The sequence below is a fragment of the Aspergillus wentii genome (genome assembly GCF_001890725.1).
Source record: "Aspergillus wentii DTO 134E9 unplaced genomic scaffold ASPWEscaffold_8, whole genome shotgun sequence".
In the NCBI taxonomy this organism is placed as follows: Eukaryota; Fungi; Ascomycota; class Eurotiomycetes; order Eurotiales; family Aspergillaceae; genus Aspergillus; species Aspergillus wentii.
The window spans coordinates 1,642,086-1,666,195 of record NW_024467839.1 but is presented as its reverse complement, the minus strand read 5'-3'; the positions used below and the strand labels follow the sequence as shown (position 1 = coordinate 1,666,195).

General features: G+C 48.8%; 5 protein-coding genes across 5 annotated transcripts; 3 read left to right on the top strand and 2 right to left on the bottom strand.

The window, feature by feature from the left end:
* Window positions 1-1,880: 1,880 nt before the first annotated feature.
* Window positions 1,881-3,287, bottom strand: ASPWEDRAFT_118903 (DUF821 domain protein; the record flags this gene model as incomplete). Its single annotated transcript, XM_040828858.1, has 2 exons — window positions 1,881-2,816; window positions 2,889-3,287. 2 exons carry the CDS (start codon window positions 3,285-3,287, stop codon window positions 1,881-1,883), a joined length of 1,335 nt encoding a protein of 444 aa, XP_040685146.1.
* Window positions 3,288-4,094: 807 nt separating this feature from the next.
* ASPWEDRAFT_176535 (kinesin-3 motor protein uncA) lies at window positions 4,095-9,171 on the bottom strand (the record flags this gene model as incomplete). The annotated part of the gene is made up of 3 exons (XM_040831526.1): window positions 4,095-4,136; window positions 4,197-9,043; window positions 9,108-9,171. The coding sequence occupies 3 exons, from the start codon at window positions 9,169-9,171 to the stop codon at window positions 4,095-4,097; spliced, it is 4,953 nt and encodes a 1,650-aa protein (XP_040685145.1).
* A 4,392-nt stretch (window positions 9,172-13,563) lies between these two features.
* ASPWEDRAFT_45397 (uncharacterized protein) lies at window positions 13,564-14,395 on the top strand. The gene is made up of 3 exons (XM_040836531.1): window positions 13,564-13,756; window positions 13,812-13,860; window positions 13,908-14,395. The coding sequence occupies exon 3, from the start codon at window positions 13,992-13,994 to the stop codon at window positions 14,184-14,186; it is 195 nt and encodes a 64-aa protein (XP_040685144.1). The 5' UTR covers window positions 13,564-13,756; window positions 13,812-13,860; window positions 13,908-13,991; the 3' UTR covers window positions 14,187-14,395.
* A 3,169-nt stretch (window positions 14,396-17,564) lies between these two features.
* Window positions 17,565-18,680, top strand: hapB (transcription activator HAP2; the record flags this gene model as incomplete). The annotated part of the gene is made up of 1 exon (XM_040828888.1): window positions 17,565-18,680. One exon carries the CDS (start codon window positions 17,565-17,567, stop codon window positions 18,678-18,680), a length of 1,116 nt encoding a protein of 371 aa, XP_040685143.1.
* Window positions 18,681-21,138: 2,458 nt separating this feature from the next.
* On the top strand, window positions 21,139-24,004 carry ASPWEDRAFT_118498 (putative arsenite resistance protein Ars2; the record flags this gene model as incomplete). The annotated part of the gene is made up of 3 exons (XM_040828829.1): window positions 21,139-21,238; window positions 21,292-23,318; window positions 23,375-24,004. The coding sequence occupies 3 exons, from the start codon at window positions 21,139-21,141 to the stop codon at window positions 24,002-24,004; spliced, it is 2,757 nt and encodes a 918-aa protein (XP_040685142.1).
* Between the last annotated feature and the right edge of the window lie 106 nt (window positions 24,005-24,110).

Here is a 24,110-nt window from a genome sequence, read left to right as displayed (position 1 = left end):
AGGAGCCTCCACTCTCTAGCAGCTAGGATCGACCATCGAAAAGAAATAATGAAGTTGATAATTCATATGACATGTTCAACATCATTACCTCATATTCTCTAGGTCTGTAGAAGGCAACTAACTCCCCTCAACGCGGGAGAAGTGGGGTGCCGGCGACGCAAGGGCAGGGTTGCCCGCTCATGGCATCAATTGGAGACTCGAGGCAAACATGGGTTAGATACATACCATTCTGTCTCAAAGGCTTGGACTAGAGCATTTCATATCTGCATATGTATACACGTGTACATATCCCGGTCACCATGCGCTGTTCTCTTTGGTAAGTAAACATTAGTTGAGTCTCAATGCCATCCATTCCTGTCTGTGTCTGGGTGAGACACTCACAAACTTCACATCTTCGGGAGCCAACTGAAGAAAAATAGAAGAATGAAGAATCGCAATTATTCAAGGTCGTTGGCTAACGAGAAAAAAAGGCTTTCCGGCCTCAGTTTGAAACATCGTACTTCTGTACCATGGCTTATCCATGCCATTGTAAGTTAGTTTGAGGCCTATCATCATCATATCTTCCAGGTTTGCTTGATTGGCTATAAGCCATGTGGAACGCTGCACCAATCCTTGATGCATGTACCGAGAAGGAGAGAAAAAAGCACTCATTGCCTGCATTGGAGCCCAAGCAGCATGAACCCTTGGGCATTGACTCGGCGTTGCCCTCGAGTGACTACCTGGTATTACATTGTCTCTGTATGGCTATCGGTCCAATAGTATTATATTGTCAAGTCCACGGAGCAAGGAGATACCCTGTGACATACTTCCAGGGTCAGTGAAAATAAAAAAGTTTGTTGGGGCCTGCAAACTCACAAGTCCCTGCAATAGGTCTAGAAGAGGCTATCGTATATTTTTCTCACTGGTAGCATAAGCTGCTGCATCAAGCAACTTTCTGGAGTATAACTTTGACTGGATCATCCTGCCAGAAATTCTGACAGTTAGGCACTGTGGATTCCAAACCACCAAAAAGCGTTCCCACTAAGGCTGGACCGGCTCTGTGTGTATTTCGCTCGTCTAGGCTATCGAACAAGCGTGTCGGGTGGCCAAACTCTCTTGATTCATGTAGAAGATACAGACTCCTAAGTGGCTCTCTTCGGCTTCCATCGGACTAAGCCAAATCTCGTGAAGATCGCATCTGTCAACCTTCTTCATTCGTATTTACCCCGCATGTGTTTGTTTCACCTAGAGATCCTTGTAAATAAGTCGACGGGGAAATGAATCCTACTGCGGCTTTTTATCCCATAACGTCACGGACACCACCTTTGTCATATGCGGTCTGCGGGGAAAGAGCATCGATATTAGATTCAATACAAAAATCAGCTTTTAATCAGGCGACTTACCACCTCAAAACGAAAATTTATCGGAGGTCGACGTCATGGGAGCCTAGTTTGTGGGATTGGCAAAGGGTAGCAATGCGATTGAGGTATTTTGGCAATGTGAATGCAGGCGATCACTGGATTTCAGGGTTTATTACCCCAAATCCAAGAAGATCAGAGCGTAAAGAAGGGAAATCTCGTGCCTGAGGAGATTGGTTCTAGTTGTGGGGTTTTGGGAAGAGGAGCAAGAGGGAAAAGAGAGGAAAAAGGTGGACGAAGAAGGAGACGTGAAGTCTTCGCTGTGTTCCCGTTTAGGATGGCGGCTCAACACAGAGAGCCAGCGTAGGGTTGGAGTTGCATACCTTCTCTATTTTATAATGCAATCTTCCCATGATGGTCATAATCATACAAAACATTTCAATACACCAAAACCGCTGAAGACTTCTTCAAATGAACCCAATAAATAACCCCTGAACGCCTCTTAATCATCATATACATATAGTATAAACAGACAGTATATGTCTAGGACTTTGTAAGAACCCAAGACTCAAATGGTGTCCCACGCATCTCCTTCCTCCCATTCGGCTGGGTATTATATAGAACCGGCTCAAAGTCAGAGACAGAAGCATACTGCCGGACCAGATGACGCCAGTAGCAAGACTCGGCAGCAGGAGTGAGATATCTATCCCGGAAAGTCTTGACTGCATTGTTCGCAATGCGTTCAGCTGTCTCGGGGTTGTCGATGAGAAACTCCATCTTCCGGCTGAGATCAGAAAAGTCACGCTCGACTTCGACGTAATTGGCATCAGCACCAGAAGAGACGAGAGCGGCATGATGAGCCTCTCGCCAGACCAGTTTGTGCGAGATGACCACCGAGCGACAGTTGAGAAGATACTTGCCGCGACCCGAAAAGCTGCGTCCTTCTGCATGAGCCAGGAACATGTATCGACAATGCTCCTCCATAGGCAGTAGATTGTATCGAAGATCGTTCTCGTCGTCCCAGTCGATCACCCGGATGCTGGCCCAGCTGTTCCCTAACGACGATTTCAGCAGTTTACTGCGAACCTCAGGGTTTGTCGCGATGCTTCCTCGCCAGACAAGCTGCTTCTTCTTATCCTGGAAGCGAAGTGCAGGAACAGATTTACCACCCGGCGTCGTCTCGCCTTCGTCGATGACGGCAATCCTTTGTCTGATGCTGTTGTACGGACCGATCATGACCTCGGGCCATGACCAGTATCCAAAGTCTGGCATCAACCATACACTCTCGTCCTCGTCTCGTTTGGAATACGACCATACTGGCCCTTGGCCATCGCTGAAGTCTTCCGATGTAAAGATGAATTCGATGTCGGGGAGATTGTGCCGCTCAGGAAATGCCATCAACGCACGATGCAGAGAGTTCAACGTTGCCTTGGCCCGCGAGTAGGTCACAGGCATCTTTGCGAAATCGATAATATACAACTATCGAACCAAATCAAAAGTCAGGAAGATCCTCACTATAGACAGCAAGGAGGCGTCATATTGATAACTTACCTCGCCCTGAACAATCATCCCTCTCACCATCCCATCCTCCACCGTCCGACTCTCCAAATCCTTAAACGTAATCCGCTTATCATTCTCCCTCCTCCAAGACGCAGACTTGTCGATCTCCACAAACAGCTTCGGGAAAGCAATGTGACACTGCTCATCGGAAAGCCCATGGTTATTCCCATCACGCTCGACCGCAAACTCCCAGCTCGCGTTATTCGATGATAACGGCGCAGGTGGGGGACATTCCTGCGGGGTCTGTTTGATAGGAGTCTTCACGACATATTTGACGACATCATCGGATTCTCGGATGCCGAAGACGAGGAATGTGATGAGGGTTAGCGAGAGGAGAGAGCCGGTGACGATGAATCGGAACCAGGGAGACTGGCTTTGTGTCCACCACATTGGAGTGTGTATCTGTCTGTATAGGTATTGAATTGAGTTGACGTTGTCGTCTTTTTAATCCGAACACAGGCTGTTGTATACACAGTATTCCGTGATTTGTTACTCAATCATAGGCGATCTTCAAGTCAAAACAACGTATAGCCAAAATAATAGCTTTAAAGTAAAAATATATTCATTTAAGGATAGATGATCTGATAAAATGAGTGATTGTCATCGCCATCACCATGTTGTTTTATCGATTGTCTGAGATTCCCCTCACAACTTGATCGACGGTCTCCATAGCAACGGATCAACGATTCTGGGCCATCGACGATCTGCCGTCATCGAGATATGCTTAACCCGTTCCACGGTCTGGACTTTATTGCATATGACATGAGCTTGTTAAATATACATTTATTTATTCTGGGGTCGAGATTCGGTGCCAATCATGGGTAGAAATGACCGATCACCAGGTTAAAATCATTGAGCAGTTCAAGATCACCAGTCTGCCAATCTATCGAATCTATAATTTCGAAAATCTCAATTATGTATGTACATGGAGACTGCGAGTGCCACAAGGGGAAGATGTATTCAAGGGGTATCTCAAAGTAAATCAAAATATAATAAGGGCAAAAGATGATGGTAGCTTAGCGTCAGAATAGCTAGACCCCAGGTCTGTAAACCAGCCGAAGAAAGAAAAAGAAAGAAAGAAATAGAGGGGAGGTGAGTACCGTGAAGACAAAGGGCCGTTAGACACTGACAGCATCGAAGATTCGCGAGAAAGTGGCAGTCAAATCCAAAAATACAACGCTTCTCATTGAAATCCGTTCAGGGTGTCGAGACATTAAGTGCATGATTCGAAATGGAGGTCTTCCAAGTCAGCCCCCATCAAGGGTAAATGACAAAGGGCTATCGTCCACCATTACTCACAGCCGATCCGCCAGGACTGCTACTGAAGTAACTTTCATCGATCTTCAGGATCCATTCAACCTTCTGGCCTTCTGTTCGGGCTGCAAAGAGGAACGTGTTCTGCGTTCCGTACACTGCAAACACATTCGGCCGGCCTTTAACAGGGGTACCATCGCCTCCTGACCCTGAACCATCGAGCAATCGTGCGAAATCGGGTGCATGATCCACACGTGAATTGCGTAGGTTGATAGCATTGATCTCATCCCCATCCGGAACGGAGTGGATATGGAGATATGGTCGACGAAGTTCGACAAAGCGCCGTACCCAGTGGCTGTTGGTATCATCGGGCGTCAACAAGTATCCAGACTTCAGGGAGGCGGGGTTCTTCGGAAGAGTTTGGATATTTGCAATGAACCGTGGCCTCAGCGGTGGCTGTTCAGAAGCAGGGCTATTGAGATCCGATGAGGATGTCTGTTGCGAAAGCAAAGCAGATGGCGCTCCTTCTGTGGGAGGATCCGTATTACTCCTCACAAGTATAGCTTCCGTAGGATCTGTCTTGGTTGCCCAAAGGTCGAGATATTTTCGGAGAAGCTTGTCTCTCCGATCCATACGCTCTTGGTTACGCAAAGGCGTGGTTCGACCACTCCGGACCGGTGATGCCCTAAGGCTGCTCGCGCTGAGGGCTCCTTTGGCAGCATTCAATTCTGCAATACGTTGTCGGCGCTTGCGGGCTGCTATGTAATCACGGACTAATGAGACCTTCCGTGGAGACCAGGTAGTCAAGAGTTCCTCGCCCTTCACGTAGTCATTTTGGGTGTTCATGCGCCAAAGATCGGCCGCACGTTTGGCAGAAACGGGACGGACGGCTAACGAAAACATGCGAACCGTAGAGTGTACGATCCGAGTTGAGTTGAATAATTGTTTGAACATTGACTGCTGCCGCACATATGTCCGTCCCTGGATCTGGATAGTCGGGTCCACTTCAAATACGACTGGATCTTGCAGCCGGGCTGAGACTAGATTCCACCTAACTGTTACCTGCACACGATACTTGTCTGCGGTAACACGATCAAGGAGGAGAGAGCCGTGCAAGCTTGAATCCCACTGGCCCACTATTGTGACATTAGATGTTCCATCTGCATTGTCCTTTACCATAGGTTCTTGAACAAATTTTAAAGGAACATCTGGGGTTTGAAGATCTTGGTCCGGAATCTTGCCCCACGGGTCAAGCAATCGAACAGAACCCACGCGGATCCCATTAAGGTCATCCCACGGAAGGCTTTCGGTTGAGCTATAAGTGAGGTTGATCAAAATACGGCGTTGTAGACCTTGGTGAAGCTGGTACGTGCCTGCGTCGAGGCTGTCATTCTGCACTACTTCGACGGGGAGGTATTCACCCGATTCGGCCAATTCGAGTATTTGGATTCTCGCAAAAACGTCGTGTCTCTCTTCAGAGTAGAATTCCGACTCTGCGATACGAGGAGCTTTTCGTTTCTGGGGTGCAGGCTCCGCTGAGTCACGCATATCATCCCAACTCAAGAGCTTGTCAAGATGCATTTGTGTCACATGAGCATAAACGCAAATTTTCAGCGCTGCGGTGCGTGGGCTGGACAAAGGTAGACTCATGCTGTGAACACTTTCGAACCGGACAGGACTCTCGTCGAATCCACTGATCATCTGCGTTGTAGTGGCACCCCCTTCCTCGGAAATACCGGGCACGAATAACTGCGCATGAACTTCCGTTCCTTCCCACTCGGCGAAACCAACCATGTCTCGCATGACCACATTGAACTTGAGAGTTGATGAAGGTGCCTGGGCTGACGATGGCTCTAAAGAGAGTCTGATTATACCAATAACGCTTTGTGTATATGGAGAGGTGACTTCAACCGAGAAATCTTGGACACGAGTTTCAAACACAGCAGTAAGCGGGATATCAGCGTCACCCACAAGGGAATATTGTGGCGAACAGGGCTCAGAAAAGGGATTCTCAAGTTTGAAGTGCTGAATATAATCTGGGCGATCGATGTACTGGTGCAACTGGCGCATGGCCTGCAGGCGGCGTTGTAGTTTCTCAATAGACCAAAGGTGGATGACACATTGTTTGAAATCAATGACTCGTACAGCAATACAAGGCTTCTTTGTCTCGTCTAGTATAATATCTTCGTCTCCGGAAATGCCATTGAGCACGAGGTCATAGGATGACGCCATGTTATGACCATGGTCAATGACTGCAAATTGGAATACGGCATTTTTGTCCATGATTTGGCTCATCACCTGGGCCTCCTTCAGCAAGGAAGCATGCTGCAGGACTTTTTCCGCCATGCGAACGTAGTTTTGCTGTGACCAATGGCGGTAAACCGAAGTTGCAATCTCGAGCTCCCTAGGGTCCAATTTTGCAAAGCCATTCTCGAAGATTTTTGGGATTGGTTGGCCCAAGTCCTTCATCTGAGTTTCAAAGGCTTCCTTCTGCTTTTTTAACTGCTGTTCATACTCCTCTTTAGCCGTTCGAAGCGCTTCTTCCATTCGAACCTTTTCGGACCGTATTTCGTCGCCATCCTGGTTAGAAGAGGCTTCCGCAGTACGCAGTTTGTCCTGGTACTCTTCTTTTTGTCTGTCTAGTTGACGCTGCATGTCCTGGCGAACAGACTGCAGGGTGGTAGGACCATGCGTGCTATCATCGTCATCTTGTTGCCGAGGGGTTCCAGGCATAGTAATAGCAGTGTCTAGCGAGAAGTTGTCGATAGTTCCATTGGACATGTATTTATCACGAACTGGGAACGAACTGAGCGAATCTGAATCCTCCTCGTGCTCCATCAGCCCACGACGGGTCGCTCGTACTTTTTGCACGTCTTCGAAGAGAGCATCCAATTCATCATCAGGCATATGCGAGATGTGATCAGTACCCAGTACAGCACTGACGGCTTCTCTGCGAGCTTGAAACCAATCTGACTCACGACCACGGGAGGGCATCGGAGAATCGCCCCTGTTTGACTCCCCATCTAGGTCCGAGCCAGTTTTGCTCAGGTTTCGATCATGCGTTTTGTTCGGGGCCGGAGAGCCAAGTTGGCTAGTAGTAACAGAGTGGCGTAGTAGACTCTGTTCTACCCGTTCGGCGCGGGCTTCTTGGGGATGGTTAAAACGGAAAATGTGAAAGTCGCCCATGATAACACGGAAACCACTTTTGAGTCTTGTGGGTTTATCCACTCGGAGTCCGTTCACCATAACCGCGGCACCTTCGTTCGGTACAACTGTAACGACGTTGTCCACATTCTCAAACTTACAATGGTTGGGAAGGATTTTGGAGCCATTGAGCCTGATCTCAACGCCACTATCTTGGTCCATATTCCCAACCGTTGTTGTTCCCGGTTTGATGTTGTAGACCAAACACTCCGCCAGCAGTGGATCGTCACTTAGATTGACCAAATGTGGCATCTTCTTGGGTGTGCTCAGGCCAATGAAGCCTTTCTCAATGCTGATTCCCAGTTCTTCCAAGGCAGTCTCACGTTCCTTGTGGATACGCTCCGTTGTCTGCAACTTCTCTTCCCATGTCTGGTTAAGATCCTTGTAAAGCTTCTCGCTTTGGTTGAGCTGCTCCACAATCTCGGCTTTGCTGACTTTGGTGACGGAACCATCTGACTGATGAATGGAGACTAATTGTTTTTCCAACGGAGTATCTGGCGGGTAATATTCCTCCGGGGGTACTCCCCCTGTTGCTACCGCTGCACCACCTGCTGCCGCCCCTGCTCCTCCCGCACCCCCTACAAGCTTGGATCTTAGCTGAGCCAGCTCCTCCTTCAACTCTCTTATCATTCGCGCGTTCGGATCCTCGTTCACGACGGCATGGTTCTTGATTCGTTTGGCCGAGTCGGCGTACCGTAGAGTACCAAGGGTTTCCTCAAAGTTGATATCTGCAGGTGAGATGGCTGCAATCATCGCGGTCATAGAGTTACCTCCTAGTGAGTCCTTGAGAAGCCATGTTAATACGGAATCACGATACGGAACCATTGATGCATTTTTCTTCTTGCCGGCAGCCACATCTGCAAGCGCGGCAATTACACGACCAAGTGTTGAAAGAGAGCGGTTAATCTCTGCACCCTCCTTCAAACGAGCACCGGTGGCTCCGGTAGATGTTGCTCTTTCAGATCCTGCCAAATCGACCAAACTAATTCTTGACACTTTCTCTGTATCCATTGATGTTTCCGAGTCATGGCGTTTTTGGGTGAGTGTCAGTGTAAAGACGGCGTGTGATCGACTGGATGTTTCGTTCATGTTGGTCGCAGCAACCGTTCTTGCCTTGTTACCTTCGTCCATCAGATTCTCAATCTCGTCGAAAGAGCGCACAACAAGCTTGGCGAGATCTTCGACATAAGGACCTGTCGACGGATGCTCACGGACCTTGAGATTCCCTTTGTTCGACGGGTTGAGCAGATCGCGGACCCTTTCGTTGTAAATTTCGAGATAGGACACCTCGACTGTGCAACCAAGATTCTTGTCCTGTTGGATGGTATTGATGCGCTCAAACATGGCCTGGCAAATCCTGGGGATAACACCGTATTCCTTCCCATATCCCATCATGGAGTACGATTTTCCGGAACCCGTTTGACCGTATGCGAAGATACAGTTGTTGTAACCCCCAAAGGCATTGTCCAAGAGCGGCGTACCAAGATCATCGAATAGGTTGTCCTGACTGGCGAAGTTCGGGGCCTTCTTGTCGAAGGACCAATATGATCTGTCGAAGGCGAACGTTTTCGGTCCCTCTACACCTTTCGCGCCTCCCTTTCGTGTTTTTTCTTCGGCACCTGGTGGTGGTATGAGGACGGTCTGAGAACCTTTCATTTGCACAATACATTTTGCGCCTCTGTCGGTTTCTATATTCGATCACACCCCACGTTAGCGGAGGTCTCCGAACGTTGTCCAATTTCACCGACTCACCTCTGCTGTTGAAAGGCCGTACTCTCACCACCACCTTGATATTTCCACCACCGCCTGGAGCCATGATGGCTTATGCCCCATGCACTGGGGGCTCGTCACCGGCCGTCGTGGGTGAAAAGAATTGGCTCCGAGGGCGCGCCGTCGGAAACAATTGGGAACACCCGAGTCGCGAACGCCACAAGGAGCGCCGCACTAGGAAGATGTTGCGAGCTGGTTTAGGTCGAGTCTGCTATCGTAAATTCGAGGGTGTTGGTTGATTTTTGATGGTCTGGTCACTGGCAGACTGCAAGATGATGTTAAGTGTCAACAAAGACGTCATGTACGGAGTAGTATTAGGGGGGGTGCTCCAGCGCGTCTCTGGGGTAAATATGGCAACTGAATCGCAGCAACCCCAGCGTTAAATTGGATGGCTGTACAACTGGGACTGTTGATAGAACAGCAGCCGACGAGAAGGCTTCGAAGGGAGAGTGAAGGGATTGCAATGACCGACTCGGAGTCTCGCCAGGCGGCTTTCTCGCTCTGTCCTCTGACTGACTCTCGCTCTTTTGCCAGGCACGGGGAAAAGCCACATGAGACCGAAGGCGGGATCCAAGTGGGCTGCTTAGGTAAGCAGCCAATCAGGATGGAGCGCTCCCCGTTTCTGCACCGCCACAGGCAAAAAACAAGATGAACACCACAAGTGGGAGTGGATGGTTTCTGCATCCATCCGTCTTATTGGTTTCCCAGCATCTCCTTTTCTCGATTGACTACTGTGCGGGGTGCTGGGATATTGGTTGTGGTTGGCGATCGGTTGGACCATGGTTGGCCGTTCCATATTGTATGCAGATTAGAAATGAAGAGGCTGTCTGCTTGGCTGGTTATTGCTGTTAGCCACACAGGTACAGTGTGCTATGAGGAGTGAACGGTCTCGACTCTGGCATTCATTCTTATAATCTATTAAATAACTAATATGAGTCCTCCATAAATATATTACTTCTCACATTGGTAACTCTACAACCATCCATCATTCAAGTTGAGTTACCCGTCTAAATCAACTGTCAAAATATATACCTCCAGGTTATATCTATTTAGTATCAGGACCATTTTATTCGAGAGAACACGAAAATAATAGCCAAACTTCATATCATTGTCTACATTATTCTATATCCATAGCTCAACACTCCAGAATATAGTTATATCCCCAAGCACCAACACTTATTCCGGGCATCGCACCAAGCGAAGCCCACCGTCAATCGTAATTCTACCCGTTCCAAAAAATCCATTGCATCATGCCTTACTCATACAAGATCTAACGGCTGATAGACAACTCATGTCATTAGCAATGTCAAATGCGTCTGATCACTGCTGTGTTACACAAGGCTGGCCAAGTACATCCATCCCATGCTGTACTCGGTAAGCACCCCGCATCTACAATTCTCACATCTGCATAAATAATAAGCAGATTACGATCAATTAACATACAGGATCCGTAAGAGGCAGTATTAGAAACAGTGATGTAAATTTTATGCCTAAATTAGTAATATAGTCCTGGTAGGTGGCCTAAGACTATCGGCATGGGGTGTAAGCATTGTAGGTAGGTGTAGATGTTCGTGCCCTAAACTTACGTCGATCTGGATGCAAAAAGTGGGATGGGATGGATGAGACCTACACCGCCACTATGCTAGGCATTTATTATGTGTGTTTAAGTTTTCACTTGCAATTAGATCGACTCCATTGCTAATTATAATAAAGTATTAAGTATTATTATCTGTGTAACTCTGTGGTGCTACCACTCGACAAAGTTGGTGTATACTTCCTGGATGGAGATCAAAGCATCTTCATCTTCAATATTTATAATTTATCTCTGCATATGTATGCAGCTCATGATCCTGCATTGGCATTGGTATACTACCCTACCTATAAAATGACTCACTGGGCAAGTATGATACCTTATCCTGCCCAGTCATCTGCTTCTCAGCAGCCCAAGTCTCCATCCTACATGCCTGTCTTTGAACCTATAAGACCGAAGCATATAGCAAGCGGTGAGCCTTGATTTCCAAATCCACTGCAGTTTAATATCTTTCCTCTGTTTGGTTTGTTTTTCTTTTCCTCGGTGGAGGGGGGTCCAGTGTAGTACGTCCACATGTATCGATGCCCAACCGAGCCAGCTGTGTGGGCAGGCTCGACTGATTAATTCTGCACATATAAAAAAGGGAAACAGAAGGACTGACTTTTAAAATTCCAAATGTACCTGTTGGGATTTTTTCCTTCTCCTTTTATTTTTTCTCTTTCCACTATTTTCTTAATTTTATCCCTTTGACTTACATTTTGTATCCTAATTTCACTAGAAATATCTTTAAACCCGTCGACGGGGCACGACATCGAATGAATGCGCTCGACTTTCCTCGTCCCAACCTTCTCGATCAGTCGAAACGGACATCGCATGATATTCGGGTGGAGAATACAATATACCTACACTAGGCTGAGGGATTTGGCATATGCCAAATGGCTTGGAGTGCTTGGAGAGTGTCTTGGAGGGCCTACAGGCAAATAGGGGGCTACTATCCTTGCTGCCCTTTCTGGGCATAGCAGGAATCAAAACGAGGCGACACTAAAAATGCAGCAGGAATGCCTTAGACACAGTCGCAAGCTGGAGAATGAGATGGACGTTGAAGTGGCCAGGGGGACGCACTGGATAGGTTGGGAAATCGTCAGAAAATGACAGACCAGGGCCAAGAACGAGTAGCTGACGAAAAGGGAGAGGTGGGAGTTGCGAAGACGACCCCTCCAAGGCGCGTAAAATTCGGAGACAGGAGGTGATTGTCAGTTCCAGACCCTTGTGTCCAGCAAACTAGGCACATCGTGATGTCCTATCAGATCCGGAGAGGCAATGATTGGGCTCTTATTGGACACAGGCGATGGGGCGAGATCGTCCAGCTCATTTTGATTCCCTTGCTCAAGGCTGTCAGGAACCACATATCCTCGGGCTTTGGTTATTGGTAGTGTAGTGCTGTCATCCAGCTTTGTGGCTATGCCACCCAGTTCTCCTGACTGACACTGGGCCAAGTCTCTGGGGGTTCTGCATTGCATGATGCGTTGTGTAAGACTGACTTCAGCTGTAGCTCGTAGCACACCTCTACAGTAGCGATGGGGACAAGTCACGCCAAATGACACAGTGATTGGTGTTTCGAATGACGCAGGGAACAACCTGGAAGATCACAGCATAACCGTTATTTCCATGCCCCGCGCTTTGCGAGGCCTTAACCGTGGGAAGTGGGAACCGGAGTACCCGCACGGTATTACTTCCTTTTGCAAAACTCCGTTTTCTCCATTTGCTTGAGTGAAGCAAGTGGCCTTGCCTGTATCACCTATCCTCCGCGTCACGGGGATGATTTGCGTAAGAACCCCCGATTCACAGGGGGGCCCAAATCCAATGAAGAGTCGAGGAGTGGTAAATCTTTAGCAAAGACCACAAGTGGCCAAACATCCGTAGATCCATATTGTCTGATTTTCTAGGGAGCTGAGTCTGGTGGCAGTGAATGATGTGAAGGATACACGGGGATGGTCCAATAGTTTCCCGGGGAGCAATCTTCATCACATCCTATCCCACTTTTCCTTTCATGAGACGCAAATGGTACTACTTGGGTAGACCTAGTAGCTGAGATTGTAATGTGCCATACGTAAGATACGAGTAATTCTCGACGATATGGACTATTCAAGGCGGACAAGAAAGAAACGGCCACGCATATCAACCATCACGTTCCTTGGCCCCGTTTCATTTGCCTGAATGAGCATCCAGCATCGTTCCGGCCGAGAAAGTCCGTCGGGGAGTAATCAGACGACGTCGCAGCATATAAATTCTTGGAATATCAATCATAACATCGAGCACCATCACGTGTGTACGGAGTACTGTATGCCGATTTGATTTCGGCAGTTGACCTTGTGTAGAGGCCAGCCAGTAGATGTTACTGGCTGAGAGGACTGTATTGAACGTGCATCTGATCTAAAAAACGGTTGTAGACGTGTCCTAGCCCCGAATGGCCTTGTCGATGCAATAGACAGCACTCGGATCAAGCAGCAATGCACAACTTTGGATCGAGAAGGTGGGCTCTTGTGCATGAGATCAAGTGTTTTGCAGTATGTACGGCAGTGAAACAGCAGCGACTGCAGTCAAGGGATGCATGGTCAAGTTTGTATCTGAAGAGAACCATACAATCCACGCACTGGAAGACAAATATTGATCAGGTCGTAGATGCCTCAAATTGCCTGAAAACAATTATTTTGTCCTCGACTGCTCTTGTATCTGGCGGACAAGCGGTGTCGGTGGGGGTCACAAAAACTTGACGTAAAGTGGTCAGAGCTTCCTTTTTACCTGGTAGATCTATGGATGTATGTTTGGTACTGTACTATACAACACTTTCATTTCACAAACAATCTAGTTTCAAACCACACTAATAACAAATTAATAATGGAATACGCAGAGTTCTTTCCATGTGATTCATTTCGTTGCTGCACTGCTCGAGTTCCAAGTCCAGGATCCCTCAGCTCTGATGAGACAGAAATAACCAGCGGTCAAGCTTCCACACGTGGAGTGGGACAGATCGGCACCAATCTCCTCTGGCTGGGATTGGGCCACTTGAGAATCCGTGTGTTTCGCAAAGTAAGAAAGACTGGGATTCCCTGTTAGGTTGTTGGTGCCTTCAGGTTGCGTTGATGATTTGATACCTTCTCCTCGGTACTGGGGTAGAATCTTCGTGGGCAAGATTAAGCTCATCTAGAAGCTATTAGCTTTACATATGAAGTATCATAGGAAAATCATTCCTGCTGTACGCCCCCAGACAAAGAAAGGAAGCCGCAAAGAGAATAAAAAAGAAACCAATCATTTTATTTCCACTCTGGTGGAGTATGAAGGATCAAAGCCCGCTTGGACTATTTTTGCATGCATACTTTATGTTATCATATCCCACTACTATCTGCTACATCGAGTACATTTCAAGTGGCTTTGAAAACAGACGTGCATTAAAGCTAGCAGTATCACGGTTGCCTAGATGCAAGAAGACTAAATTGGCACACCAGGCAAGTTGTGAGATTGAAAGATAGAATGCACCATAGTAGTACGGTATTATTATCATTTGCAAGTATTTATCTTGATGGTTATTTTATAGTGGTGAGTAAATTGATCTTTGTCTTGACATACCAGGATTCGGAGCCCGACGGGATGAAGCAGACTTGCCCAAATAGGTAACACAACCGAGGGCCATGGACGGGTCACAGCCATCACGAGTGACGAGATCCGCCGAGCACACTGCTTAGTAGGAAAAAAATAAATAATAAAAGTAAAAAAGAAATTAAGGATACGTATTTAGCGGGTAAATATATGATAGATATGATACTGTAGACATTCTCCATCTTTTTCCAGGAAATTATCCATGAGAATACATAGGTAGACAGCAGCCAGTCAAGAAAAGCTGGCGCCAGCACAATTGATTGGTAAAATCAAGTCTTGTTCTTTGGGAACCAATTGGGGTGGCTGGTCCATGTTATTTTCAGATCGTGCGTCATGGTATTGTCCCGAGGGCGACTCGCCCGGGTTGCACATGATGGGCGTCAACTTCGGGATGACCGGATTTGCAGATTTCAGACTTGTTTGGATGTTGTTGATTTTATATTCTATAAAATAATAATACAATAACATTATGATGATTATAATCGTTGCTATTACTATATATCAACCCAATCTGACACTCTTATTAGAAAATCTACTAAATACTATGTGCTGACTACCAGATGATGATGGTTGATGTCATCCAATGAATACCATACCGTACAGTACCAGCAGTGGGGCATACAATACCATACCGCACAATACCGCCGTCCGCTGGTCTGATTCATCGCCGCCTCGACCGCTAAACCAACAGCCGAGCCAGTCAGCTCCCCCTCTGTGTGCGCCCGGTACAAATGCCCCATCGCCCGCTCTTTTCGTCGCTGCGGCTTTCTCTCTCTGCTCCCTCTCGTTGGTCATCCGCCCTCTCCAGTCCTTGCTTTGCTCTCCAGTCACCGTCCTGGCCGCACAGAACCCCCCCCTCTCTGCCTCCCAGGTTTTTACCGTATCATCTCGTCTTTCTTTTCAAGAAAGAGAGATCACTGGACTCGGTGCCCAACCCAATCATCATTGCGTTTCTCCTCTGGTCTTCCCCTCCCCATCCAATCCATCCTTCTTCTTCCCCTCGTGATTGATAGCTGCGATTTATTATCGCCTCGCGATTTCCACGGTTTGGTCGAATCACCGTCCTAGGTACGTTGGAATTAATTTGTCCCTTGCTTTGCTGCTGTTTGGTATAATACCTTTTTCCTCTTCTATCCAATTATACATCAATTCCCATTACCTTTCGACGCTCGTGCGGCTCTTGTCGCATTCTCCAGAGTCGTCCAACCAGTGTGCGCGCGCGCTCGCTGTTGTTTACACCACCACCCAACCAGACATCTTGCTGCAATCCATCCATTTCCATCAATCAATCAATCCATCTCCCCTCCCCCCTCTCTTCCCTCTCCACAAATCACAATCATCATTTTCCTGGCACCCCATCATTACCTTATTATTACCTACCTGCACCCATACCACTGCCTGTCGCGTTTTGGCTGAACGCTTCGACCTCGTTCGCGGATCAGCTCGGGCCTGACATCAGCAGTCGCTGCCAGCCCACGGTCGCGCAGAGAACCGCCTTGCGCTGTCCGCCCTCTCGTTGGCAGAGCTTGCGCTTTCTCGCCCCGCGAATCAACTCCAGTTCCTCTCTTGACACACGGGCGTGGTCAAATCATCGCGTTGCTTTGGTTTGGAAGTTGTTTCTGCTTGTTACTGTTCATTATATCCCTGCGGAGAATATCCTTCCAGGTAATAATTAGCCTCACCCAACCACCACGCATGCCGTTTTTGTCCCTTGGCTTTGGCTTGCGGCCCGCAGACGCGACTGTGATTCCCCCCTCCCCTCACCTTCTGATGTTACTACCCACCTTCCAAATCATCAAAACTTCAGACAGCATCTCGTGCTAGTGTCGCATGTTCTTCAGGACACTGCACATATGCTTGTCGTTGGAGTAGCCCAAAATTGTACAATTGTTGATCCATTGTTATGGCCCCTCGTCGCGTTGAAACTGTGATGTCAACCCCCCAGTCGCCCAATCAGCACGCGTCAATCTTTTATTTACTATGTTGATTTCTTTCCTTTTCTCTTATCGTTTCTAATATTCTTATCCTATCTAGACGCGCAAATTTTCTGTCCGCTGTCGCAAAACAACATTCGCACTTTGCGCGCGCCAACGACCGGCTTCCCTTGTACAAGGCGTTGAATGCGATCGACAAGGTATGTCCCCGGCTGCATCATGGTTCCCGCTCTTGCCAACGCATACATACTTCGGCCCTGAGTAAACGACTCTGCCACGATACCCCCCACCACTTCAATCGTCCCCCAATTGACAGCACACAAACCAAAAATCAGCCATTTTTGTTGGTGGGACACCGCAGTGCTAATCATTCTTCTATAGTTGAGTTAGCCGTGCAAGCCTTTCCCAGGCGCATCCTGACATCAACTCTCCTCGAATCGCGTCATAGTCCTGAGACCGTGGACCAGGATATCTTCACCCACCTTGACTCCGGAGAAGTGGGCAGCCTACGCCGCAGCACCGCCTCAGATCCCAGTCTTCTGTTCCCCACTCCTCACTCTCATCCGGGTGTGGCCGAACAGCCTGACGGTTTTTGGGTCTAAACCAGATTAACAAGGTAGCCATCGGATCAAATAGACTGCGTAGTTCCGACTATTATCAGCCCCTTGCCCTGTGCTGGTGATAGACAGGCGACCGGCATTATCAGGTCATCAAGATCGCGCTTTGTCTGACAACGCATCAAGTACGACATTGTCTCGAGACACCCTTGTCCGCTGCATCAGAGCCCAACCACGTTACATCCGGAAGTGGGTGTAAAGGATTTGCACAAAAGACGCAGAACCTCCGCAAAGGAGTTCAAAGTCTGTTTAGCAAACAAGCGTTCATTGTTGTTGATTTCTTTTATTGCCGAACATTGAAAGTCATTTGGTGGTATCAGCAAACCAAAGGTAAGCGCTCTGGTTCTGGTGCCTTTTATCTCCATACCCACCCCCACTCGCAATCCAGTGACCGGTCGGTGCTGCGCTCTGTGCTGACGCGATCCCTCGACCTGCAGAGATTCGCATTTAACTCGTCGAATCATCAGTCGCAAACGCCAACTGCTCTTGCGACTGTCCCTCTTTCGCGCGTAACAGTGATAGCCTCAAGTGCAATTTCCGAAACGACACTCACGTCCTATCAACTTATCTGCTTTTTCTGCCCCTCTCTTATTTTGGGGTAACTGTTATTCTTCTCGCTGGGCTTGTTCCTGACAGCCAGTTCTCTCCAATCACAGCCCAAATCGGAAGCGTGACGGAGAAGCGCCGTCGCGACTTCACCATGGAGTATCCCCCGCAGTATCAACAGCCTCACGGCCAACATCCTCATGCTCCCTCGCACATCCAAGCCCCTTACCAACCCGCGCCACAGAACCCAGGGCCGGCTGCGGGCTCGATGGCTTCTCCTACCAACCCACAGGCTCACATGCAACAAACCCACTCAACTCACCAGGCATCTCCCATCGTGCCGTCGCAATCGCATTACCAGCAAGCCCAGAATCCTCCGGGCTCGGTACATCAGCCGATGAACTTTTCACAGCCGTATGGTGTTACACCGGCTATGCCCCAATCGTACGGCATCTCGCCCACCCAGGCTGCCGCGATGGCCACTGCTGCCGCCTCGGGGCAGTTTTATCCTCTTCATCAGGATTCCATGGCCAGTCAAATGCCCCAAGGACCGCGTGGCTCGCCACGCATGGCCGGTGTACAAGTGAAGAACGACCGAAATCCTCGCTCACCACCTCAAATACCGGGGCAAATGCCTCCCATTAGCTCGCAGGTGCAGATGTCACAGAATGCCCAGATGCAACAGCGTCGCATGAGCCATGTTGGCAGCCCACACATCCCGAATGCTCAGCCAGTTCTTAGTCATGTCGGTCGACCTTCAGTGCCGCCAACGATGCCGCCTCCGCCTCAGCCCCCTGTGCAGCAAAGCCAACCGTCACCGGAGCTGGTTGCAGGTGGTGCTGAAGAGTCTCCTCTCTATGTCAACGCCAAGCAGTTCCATCGCATTCTAAAGCGTCGAGTTGCTCGTCAAAAACTGGAGGAACAGTTGCGACTCACCTCCAAGGGTAGGAAACCCTACCTGCACGAGTCACGACACAACCATGCCATGCGGCGGCCTCGCGGCCCTGGTGGTAGGTTCCTTACCGCTGACGAAGTCGCTGAGATGGAGAGAAAGCAATCTATCGCATCTGGGCAAGAAAATTTCCATAGCAATGCTATGAAAGCAGCCGTGGAAAATGTATCTTCTGGACAGAAACGGAAATCCAGCGATGTCAATGATGACAACCTGAACACAACGAAGAAAGCAAGGACTGGGGCACCTCCCCGAACAAGCGCCAGCGCCGAGGAAAGTGACCCCGAGTCTGGGGATGTGTCCGATGAGGAAGGTTGAGTGTCGTTTCTCGCCACAAGCCTATCTCACATGGCATTTTTTACGTTCTTCGTATCTACTTATCATGGCTTTTATGGATGGATGTCTGGATTTAACCTATTTTTATTTTCTAGCAAGCGATATGTGACTCCGCGTCTCTACCCCTGCTTCCATTTCTTTTCTCTATCAAATTTCCCCTATCTTATGTCTGTCTATATTGTTATGCTGGGACGATGGTTTCTTTTCTTTTTCTTTTTTTCTTCATTCCCCTCTCACCGCACCAATGATGTTTCGACCTGCTTGAATTGCATTATTGTATGAAATGATTTCGAGTTCTTTTCCTTTTTTTCCTATTCCCTTTCTCTCGACACTTGTCGACACCCTGGAATATAATGTTCCGAGGTTGTCGCGAGTGCCACGATGCTGCTTCCCATGTTCGGCTTGCAGGCAACGTCCAGCCTTGTTTTCCCAAGGCAAGACATGAATCCGGGGAAGTGCCTACTACACCGGCGCAAAATCTCTATGGAATCATTGCCCTCTCCTACCGACAGCAGCGCGAACTATGGCCGCGTCTACTTTTCATTTGACCTTATTTTTGTTTTATCACTCATGCTGTGCGTTCTGCAGGATTATGATTGGGATCTAGAGGGACGTTTCCATCACTGGTAAAATCAAAAACAAGGATTTACTGGAAGAAGTGATATGGTATGACTGAATTTATGACTCGGTTTAAACCGGACGTGCAATGGATATTGGTCATGAGTTCCGGGCAGCCTAAGCTCCTGGAACGTGTCATGTTGTCCTCCGGTTATGTATCTACGGCTTTGAGCCTGGGTTCGGGGTGTGCGAGTTCTGCTGTTCTTCGGTTTCTTTCTGTTCCGAGTGTTACCCTTCTGATGGCTTCATGACGGCCACCTTGGCCTGTTGGACTGTCTCTTCGAGACGCAGCTGATGCTTGATGTCTGATTATCATCTTCCCATCGTTATTGGGTATTTTGGGACTGTTTACGGGGAACCTCGCGTTTCTCTTGGATCTCCTTGAGGATCCTTCTACACGAGTATATTTACGATTTTCATTCTCTCTTTCGTCGTGCGGTTTTGCCTTGCAAAGCTTTTTTTTTCCAGTGGATTTGTGCTATGTGTATACGAGTCACAAGGGTGATTCCCCTGGTAGTTGTACAAATATCAAGACATACTTTTCGACATTTACCTTCGTGATCTTTGTAAACTGGTGTGAATATTAAGTGAATTAGCTATTTACTGAGTCGGTGTTAATGTAGTTAGTGGTGAGCTGGTGAATTTAGTTTTGCGCGGATATAGTGTCGAGGTCTGGTAACAAATATTGTTTCCAACCTTTCAAGAATCCTGGGTCAACAACTACTCAAGTATTTCTGGGATATATTACTACGAGTAATATAATCTCAATATCAGTATGTCAGCCTGCCAAATTACTCTCCCATCCTCATCGCTTCTCCTCATCCTATAAATCAATGCCAATTCATCTGCTGGTCGATGGTTGCGTAAGGTACCGTTTGCTGTCTGCACCATTCCCCATTCGGACTAGTGTCGGCTCCAGCTCCAACTGCGTCTCTCCAGCCTCATTTCCTCTCGCTCTCTCTCTCTCTCTTTTCCCTTCTTCGTCAGCATCGCAGCTGTGAGTCCCTATCCCCGGGTCTAGTTGTCTGGTTCTATCTGAAAATATTCAGATTGGATGTGCTTGGGATTAATCGCCTTTATATCATCTCCACTCATCCTTCTTCATAAGGCTTCTTTTGTAGGTCGCCTGCTGCATCTTACACTCTTCTTATCAAGTTCCCAGTCATTACCGCCCTCGTCTCTCATCTTGCCCCTTCACCTTCCTCAGTCTTCTCGCCCTCAATCAATAATTTCCTGCTCTTCATTGATTCGGGTTTATTATTTTCTTTGACATGCCCTGATCCTTTAAAAAAATATCACTCTCCTTCCCCGTCATTCCTATCGTCGCGCCGTTGTTGGCCTTCGAGACACTTCATTGACTCTTTTGCGCAATCTGTTCTTCTCTACCTTTCTATTCATCTCTCTTTCTTTTTCTTTTATTTTGCTCCCATGAGCGCGCTTTCATTTTATTCTACTGCCTCGTTCACTTTCTGAATCATTGTGATTCGACGAGAATATGCTTTCCCTATCCTTCTCTGCCGCCTTGCGGATATCAATTTCTCAGCACATCCCGCCCCTGTAACCCTTCGTCAACGTCCACGCTATCAGCTACACTTCACAATTGGAAAGACCTTGCTCTAATGTTGATCATGTCGGATCTTAGCTTATTCATCCAATCTCCGCTGTCTCGAACGTCACCGTCCGGTCATTCCGTTTCGCCTCGATTCGAGCCCATTGTGATATTTCCTCTTCGCCAATTACGTTGCGAATACCACCGTGAAAGCGAACCGCTACGTGATACTTGATTGTTTCTGGTGTTGAGAACATCTCTATTTGCCGCCAAATGGATTCTTACGACGGGTACGGATCCCCCGGCAGGAACCGTGATGGGGACTCGTATGTGTCCAGGGTGCCAGTGGATTCCTATCGACGCAGATCTCCTGGTAAGTCATCACCTATACGATGAAAATGCTTTTCTTAACAATGGTCTGACTAGACAACTCTACAGCGTCGCAGGATCGTCGTCGCGGACGAGGCCGCTCCCGCTCTCCTGTTATCATTGACCGTTACGAACCTTCCGACCGCCGACCCTCTCGAGATGACTTCTACGCCGCGCCCCGCGAACATGCCTTGCGAGAACGCGAAGACCGTCGCCGTGCCCCTTCACCAAACGTCGCCAACATCGACCGCTATGTTCCTGGGCAGGATTCGGGAAAACGACCACTTCCAAACAATCCTCTTCCAAACCCGCTCAGCTTGGATTTCCAAGTAGGTTTCAACTGGTTTGCAGAATGGTGGAGAGGCGAGCAATCCGTGAAGGAGGAGAAGGAACGTGCAAAACACGGCGGCCGTCGGCCATCTGATCGTGTCAAGGGGGAGCGGGAGGCACGGGAGGACCGAGACCGCGAAAGGGCGCAGATTCAAGCTGCTTACGATTCGTACAAGGTGGATCTCCAGATCAAGATGGCTAGGACATTTGTGCAGCAGCACCGGGGGGAGGAATGGTTCAAGGAGCGCTATCTACCCGAGGTCAGAGATCCCGTGCGACGACAGACGATGGATTTCCGTGGAGGTGCTTATCAGCAGTGGGAACGCGATATTGATGGTGGTCTGTTTGACGATTTCACGCTGGAAGGAATTTACAAAAGCGAAAGCGATGGTGCAGGCGGTGTCATCGAGAAGGAGGAGGGCGAGACCACTGCCGTCGGCGAAACGCTAGGCGTTTTGGACCTGCTCCCAGCTAGGGGTGGTGAGCTGCGAGATGATGCTCTGTCACAGCCCGCCTTGCTCATCAAGACATTAGCACCAAATGTCAGTAGAGCCAAAATTGAAGATTTCTGCAAGGAGCATTTGGGTGAGCAAGATGGTGGGTTCAAGTGGCTTAGTCTGAGCGATCCAAATCCTTCCAAGAAGTACCATCGCATGGGGTGGATTATGTTACATCCGGCCCCCGATGTTGCTGTTGTGGAAAGAGGCGATGGACGAGAGGAAGAAGGTGAAGAAATGGACCAGGACAATGCCGAAAATGGGGCTGTCACCGTTTCTGCTGCGGAGAAGGCTCTTGAAGCCATCAACGACAAGACCATTCACGACCCTGTTCATGGTGATTTCGTCTGTCACGTTGGTGTGCATGTTCCCCCGTCTCAACCCCGCAAAAAGGCCCTCTGGGACCTGTTTTCGTCACCCGAACGTATCGAGCGGGATTTGGAACTGGCCAGACGATTAGTCTCGAAGCTTGATTACGAGATGGGCGGAAATGTTGATGGTTTCGCCAAGATTGAAGAGCGAGTGGAGGAGTTGCGCGGGAAAGGCTGGCTGCAACCTCCCGTTACAGGTCCAGTGAGCGTCAAGAAGAGGAAGCCCGATTTCGATGCGGAGAATGATGGTGAGGATGAGATGGAGGAAGGTGAGGAAGGCGAGGAGCAGGAAGGATGGGACGACGATTCCGATGATGAAGAACTCCTGGCAAAGAAAAAGAAGCTAGACCTGATGGTTGAGTATCTCCGCAGAGTCTACAATTTCTGTTTCTTCTGTGTCTTTGAAAGCGATTCTGTCCACGAGCTTGTTCGAAAATGCCCCGGTGGACATCTCCGCCGTCCACGCACCGGCCTTACCAACCAGTCCAAGGCGGTGGCTAGAGCCAGCGCTCTCGGCGAGCCATTCCCTGTCAAGAAGAAGGAGCCAAGCGAGGAGGGAGAGGAAGCGCCCGTCGAGGATAAGCGACAACAGAAGTTCAGTTCCAAGTCTGAACAGCAGCTGCAACGCGCCTTCAACTGGGTAAAAACATTTGAAGACAAGCTACTGCAGATACTGGAACCGGACAATGTAGATATCAAGAAGATGGGTGGCAAGCCTGTGGAAGAAGCCCTTGAGGAAGAGTTGGCGAAACATGTCAAGCAAGAGGACGAGTCGAAGTATCGCTGCAAGGTGCCTGAATGTTCGAAGCTGTTCAAGGCGGACCACTTTTGGCGCAAGCATATTGAGAAGCGCCATGCAGAGTGGTATGAAAATATCAGGAACGATGTAAGTTCATTAATACAGCCCACGTCGTGCAAGGATTCCCAGCTAACAGCCAACAGCTTTCCTTGGTGAATTCCTACGTTCTTGATCCTGCTCGCATTGCCCCTTCCAGGTCTGATGCCAACAGCAACGGCCACTTCCCTCTCACTTCCGGTCAGAACCATGCGGGTACTCCTCGTGGATTCAGTCTGTCGAACATGCCTCCTTACCTTGCAGGTAACGGTCCTTTACCAAGTGGCTTCCATGGTCTTCCCGGCGCAGTGCCTGGTTTTATGGGCGCGAACCAGGCTGGCTGGAATGGGAATGGCATTGTTACGGGCGAGTCTGGATTACACCAGCCAGGTGCCATGCGCCGGGGTGGAAACCGCTACAATAACCGCTCGGGCCCTTACGACCGCCGTGGAAATCGGTATGGCGGTGCAGGAAATGGTCGCTTGAGCCCTGTCCGTGGCATGTCAAACATGTATGGGCCCGGTGGTCGTCTGCCACCCAACCCTGCTTCAGCGTACATCCCCCCTGGACACCCCGCTGCGGCTTTAGTTGGGGCCGGTCCCTTCCCCGATGCAATGGGACCAGGCGGTGTGCAACAAGGCATGCCACCTCGTGAGGCCGTTCAGGGTCGCAGTCTGAAGAGCTACGAGGATCTCGATGCAGTGGGTGGTGCTGGAGGTGGCGAACTAAACTACTAGGTATTCAGTTCTTAGTATTTTCTGATTTTCTCCCTTATTTTTTCGGATCTTTCTTTTTAATTTGATTTCTCCTGGCCATCCATTTGACACATGGCGCTCACCGGTT